At 34.6% G+C, this 4,875-nt stretch overlaps 1 protein-coding gene across 1 annotated transcript in view; it reads left to right on the forward strand.

Moving 5' to 3' along the window:
* Positions 1-3,724, forward strand: part of LOC108687063 — a 9,422-nt gene extending 5,698 nt beyond the window's left edge. Inside the window, exons 4-5 of the mRNA XM_018192674.1 lie at positions 2,816-3,383; positions 3,472-3,724. Of these exons, the coding sequence (XP_018048163.1) occupies positions 2,816-3,383; positions 3,472-3,549 (646 nt within the window). The 3' untranslated portion in view covers positions 3,550-3,724. The remainder of the gene's footprint in view (positions 1-2,815; positions 3,384-3,471) is intronic.
* Positions 3,725-4,875: the final 1,151 nt, after the last annotated feature.

Consider the following 4,875-nt stretch of genomic DNA (forward strand, 5'->3'; position numbering starts at 1 on the left):
GTTTTCCGAAACGCGTGGCTTTAATTGCGATTTAACTACGTACGAAGGATCTATACTTACTTATTATTTATCGTACTTATTATTTGTTTATTCGAACATATATATGTATTATACGGCCGCATGAAAAGAAAAATTTTGCTGAAATTTATAAAAATTTAGATAGATACAGATCTGAAAATAATTTCGTTGAAAAAAATAATCATGTAGGAAATTCAAGCATGATGAGCAATGCTGTAAAATTAAAGCTTTTATATAACTTTTATATATGCTCCACAATTATTTTGATAGTTCATAAAATTATTTTCAGATCTGTATCTAGCCAAATTTTTAGGTACTTCAACAAAAATGTTATTTCTATCCATAAGATACGAAAAAACTACACTATTTCAAACAATATTTCTGAATAATATACCTGAATTATATCAATATTAACGTTCCCAAATTAAACTCACAATTAATTTAATTAGCTGTGAGAAAATTTTGGATTAAAGAAAGCGATATTTTTGTGGGGACATCGACTTATAGGAAATTGCAGCCAGCTGTAGGAAATAGACTAAAACTTGTACAACAAACTTGGCAAACATAATTTGCAGGTATAATATCTGCATTCATAATCTTTCTTTAAATATTCATGAAACGTACATTGTGTTTCCTTTCCGTAAAATTCTTGTAATGTAAGGACTAGGCGATATTATTAAAAAGTTTGTCATTAACAATTTTATAAATGTGGCACTTAAAGCAATAAAATCAATAAATATATATTTTTTAAATATAGTAATAATGAAGTTACTATGAAGTCTTATTTTGTGATATTTTATTCATAACAACATATCATTCTTTATTAGGAATAAAGCAATATATAGGCAAAATACTTTTTATCTACATTTATACAATAACATTGTGCAGCCAAAATTATTAAGAACGTCTCAAGTAAATGAGTAACAATAATAAAAATTATTTCGTTGAGAGACTGTCCTTTTTATCAACAAAATAACTCTTGTTATGATATAGCGATAATGTCGAAACAATTAAATAAATTCTTGCCATTTTTGGTATAATATATGGTCCATTTCTCACGTTTATTCGTCATTGAATTCACGCTACATGACACGTGTATATCATGAGTGGATGGAATCTGAATAGATGAATCTTAACTAAAGTACACAGTCAAATTTGAGCAAACGCATACGGCTCTATATCGCAAGAAGAGGTAAAAATTGGAAGAAAGGAAAAGAAAGAGAGAAAGAGGAAGAGAGATTTGTAGGTGCGTTGCATCTCATAGGGCATAAGTCATAGATGATTAATCGAGACAAGTGGGGCCTCCATGGTAGGCCTATATAAAATGAAGTTTCAAGACATCCGCAGAGCTTCAGTCTTCAAATCAAGGAACAGCATCTACCATGAGAGAATTCATGGTGAGTAATCTGTTCACGATGATTTCTCCAATTTCTCATTTCCTCCTCTCCTCCTTTTCTCACTTTCTTCTCGGTTCCTTCATCTTCTTTTTTCTTGTTTTCTTCTGTCTCACTTTTTATTCGTGTCCTTCTCTCTGTTTCTCTTCCCGCGAAAACAAAAAAGAGAAAAACAGGAAGAAAAGAACTTAAATGTCGAGATTCTCTCCCGGGTTTACGTAACGCTAACACCATGAAACGTTAAGTGCGGCCGGTGACTGAAAGAAAGAGATTATACGTTCCACATGCTCGTAAATCCATCGCCGTGCACTTCCGGAAACATTTCTGAACCACTGTTTGCTCTCTAGATAGTTTATTGCAAAAACGAATAGAGGAATACCGAGAATCATTGTTCATTAAAAATAAAATTAGATGAAACATTTATATTATATTTGAGGAAGAGATACCTAATTTTTCTACAATTAAAAACGCATCGAAACTCTTTATATTAATGTATACAAATAAATAATGTATTTATCGCACATGTACATTTCTTCTATATAGAAATACTTAGAGTTCGACTTTAAAGAATTCAACTTGATTTATTCACGAGTTACATTATTTATTAATTTTATAATAGCATAATTTTAGCATAATTATACTAAATTGTAATAAAAGAAAAAGGTGAAGTACTGAAAAGTATTCATAGAACATTGCGACTTTGTTCCACCAATGTAAATTAACTTTAATTTTGATTCAATTTACCTATTTCTATTTACCAATTTTATCTATTTCTAAAAATTAGAAAAAAGAAAATAGTAAATTAACTAAGATTAAAGTTGATCTTACATTAGTGAAACTGAGCTTAATTTTTAGAATCTTAATAAAATAAATGTCCTAATGTCCGGACATGTAATACCTATATGTCCGGATATTTACACAAAACTTTATATTTGTTCATATTATTATTAATTTCAAATGCTTTTTTAAATATAATATTATAATTTAATTATAATCTTTAAATATAATCTTTAAATTATAATATTGTAATACAAAGAGCATTTAAAAATAATATCTAGTAACAAATTTTGTGCATGTCCAATTACGGGAAACATTTATCTTAAATATATTAAAATATTTATAAAAGAAAAATAATATAATGAAGCTCAAATATTAAAGATCGAAATCTCAGTTTTAATACACATTTAATACATTTCTATATATGCAATACATTTCAATACGTACTTAAATACATCAGGAAAGTAAACTTGAATTGCAATTGTAGATCCTGATTCTCGCCGCGATGGCGATGGCGCGACCAGAAGCCGGATATTCCTATAGTCAACCAAGCAGTAGCTATGGCGCTCCTTCCGGTGGATATTCGCTCGCCGGTGGTGTTGGTGGTATTAGTAGTGGCATTTTAGTGGGGCCCAGCACAAGTTTCGCGCTCCAAGCGGTCCAAGTGGTCCATATATCGGCGGTCCCGATGGTGTCCTCGGCACATTCCCGGTGTTTTTCGGCAGAGATGGATCTGCTAGCATTAGCGGCAGTGTCGGCGCTGAAGGAGGTGTCAGCGGTAGTGTTAATGCGGCGACGGCAGGCGGATTTGCCTCTGCCAGGCAGATTGTTAGAGACGTCTATGTTTACGGACCATCTAAAGATCTTGAAGCAGTCGGCGGCGGCGCTGGCGGCACAGGCGGCGGTGTCAGTTTAAGTGCTCCAAGTGGTCCATATATCGGCGGTCCCGATAGTGTCCTCGGCACATCCAGCGGCCGTCCATCTCAGAAGCATTATAAGATCATCTTCATCAAGGTATCTACCCTACCAACTCCGACCGCTCCGGTGATCCCGGTGCAGCAACAAGATGAGCAGAAAACACTCATCTATGTTTTGGTCAAGAAACCCGAGGAAGCGCCCGAGATCAACCTGCCTACCATAACGCCCACTCAACCCAGCAAACCGGAAGTCTACTTTATCAAATACAAGACTCAGGTAAAGAAAAGAAACTTAAGCATAAGAAATGAGAAAAAGCGAAAATCCTAAACCGATCTAATTATTTAATTTTTTTTTTACATTGCAGAAGGAAGTCACTGGTGGCACCGGACCAAGTAGACCCAGCACGAGATACGGAATACCTGGTGAATCCGGGCCATACTAGTCAATTCGCTATCTCCATCGCGGCACTTCTGTCCTATCACTTTAACAATGACAGTAATACTTACCGCAGGCATATCACTGTTATGCGCGATCACCGAGAGAAGAAACGACGACAAAGTTGAAGATGGCGATAATAATGTTGAATACGATAACGACGATGACGACGATGATGATGATTATGATGATGATGATGATGATGATGATGATGATGATGATGATGATGATGATGATGATGATGATGATGATGATGATGATGATGATGATGATGATGATGATGATGATGATGATGTTTTTTTACGACGACTAGAGCAAAGAAGAGATGTTTTTTATTCTTATTTTTTACAAGAAAACGGTAGCGAAATAAAGCTCTTTTTATATATTTTTACATGAAATTATCTACGCTCAATTTATACCTTTCCAATTGATTTTGGAATCCGATTCCGTGGAATTTTTACATTTAAATTTGCCTAACGTCCGGTTCTACCAATTAAGTAATAGTAGTATCTAATAGTATTAGTAAATAATGCAGGTGATAGCCGCCTAGTGTGACCTAGATCTCTAGAGTTCTATTATTTCTCCCTGCTTGTTTCCAAAGTTAGGCGGTCAAGTCCAGCCCCGTACCGTGTACCAAGTTTATGAGATCGCCTATCTTTGTGCCATTTAAATCTTCGGATATTAAAAACATATGACCCCAGGATATATATCTCTTGCAGATGTAGAAGATGCATGGTGATCACGCTTTCCTCTCCACATAGCCAATAGTTTTTCTGACCAGTCTGATGTTGAATAAGTGTGCTCTGAGGAGCAAGTGTTCAGAAGACAGGCTTATGCCAGTTCTTAGTTTGTCTCTTTGCTGCCGGCTGTTTTATTCTACTCGGATTGGATTGTTTCGTTAATTTTTTGGCCTATCGGCAGCTCTTCGTTTCTCTCCAGGACTTTAAATGCTCCCGCTTCAACATTTCTTTGATCTTTCTTTAATCTAGCGTGAAGAGAACTTTGACGGTCTGCATTTCAGCCAGGTCCATTTCTGTCTCCAGCTTTGTTAGCCTATTCTCTCGTTGTCAGCTCAGCAAACGAGAATAAATTGAAATGGATTAAAATGGATTCAGATTTTCAGAAATAAAGATTTCAGAAATACAGATGAATGAATCCTTTTCAATTCTGAATACATTTTTATTCATCTATAGGAATTGCATAAAGCAAATGTCTGTGCCTTTTCAATCCTGAATGCATTTTTAATCATTTATAGGAATTGCATAGAGCATATCTCTACGCCTTTCAATCTAAAAATAATATTAGCATTTTCTGTACATCGTGAATACTACTC

Source organism: Atta colombica, unplaced genomic scaffold (genome assembly GCF_001594045.1).
Source record: "Atta colombica isolate Treedump-2 unplaced genomic scaffold, Acol1.0 scaffold102, whole genome shotgun sequence".
NCBI classification, from domain to species: Eukaryota; Metazoa; Arthropoda; class Insecta; order Hymenoptera; family Formicidae; genus Atta; species Atta colombica.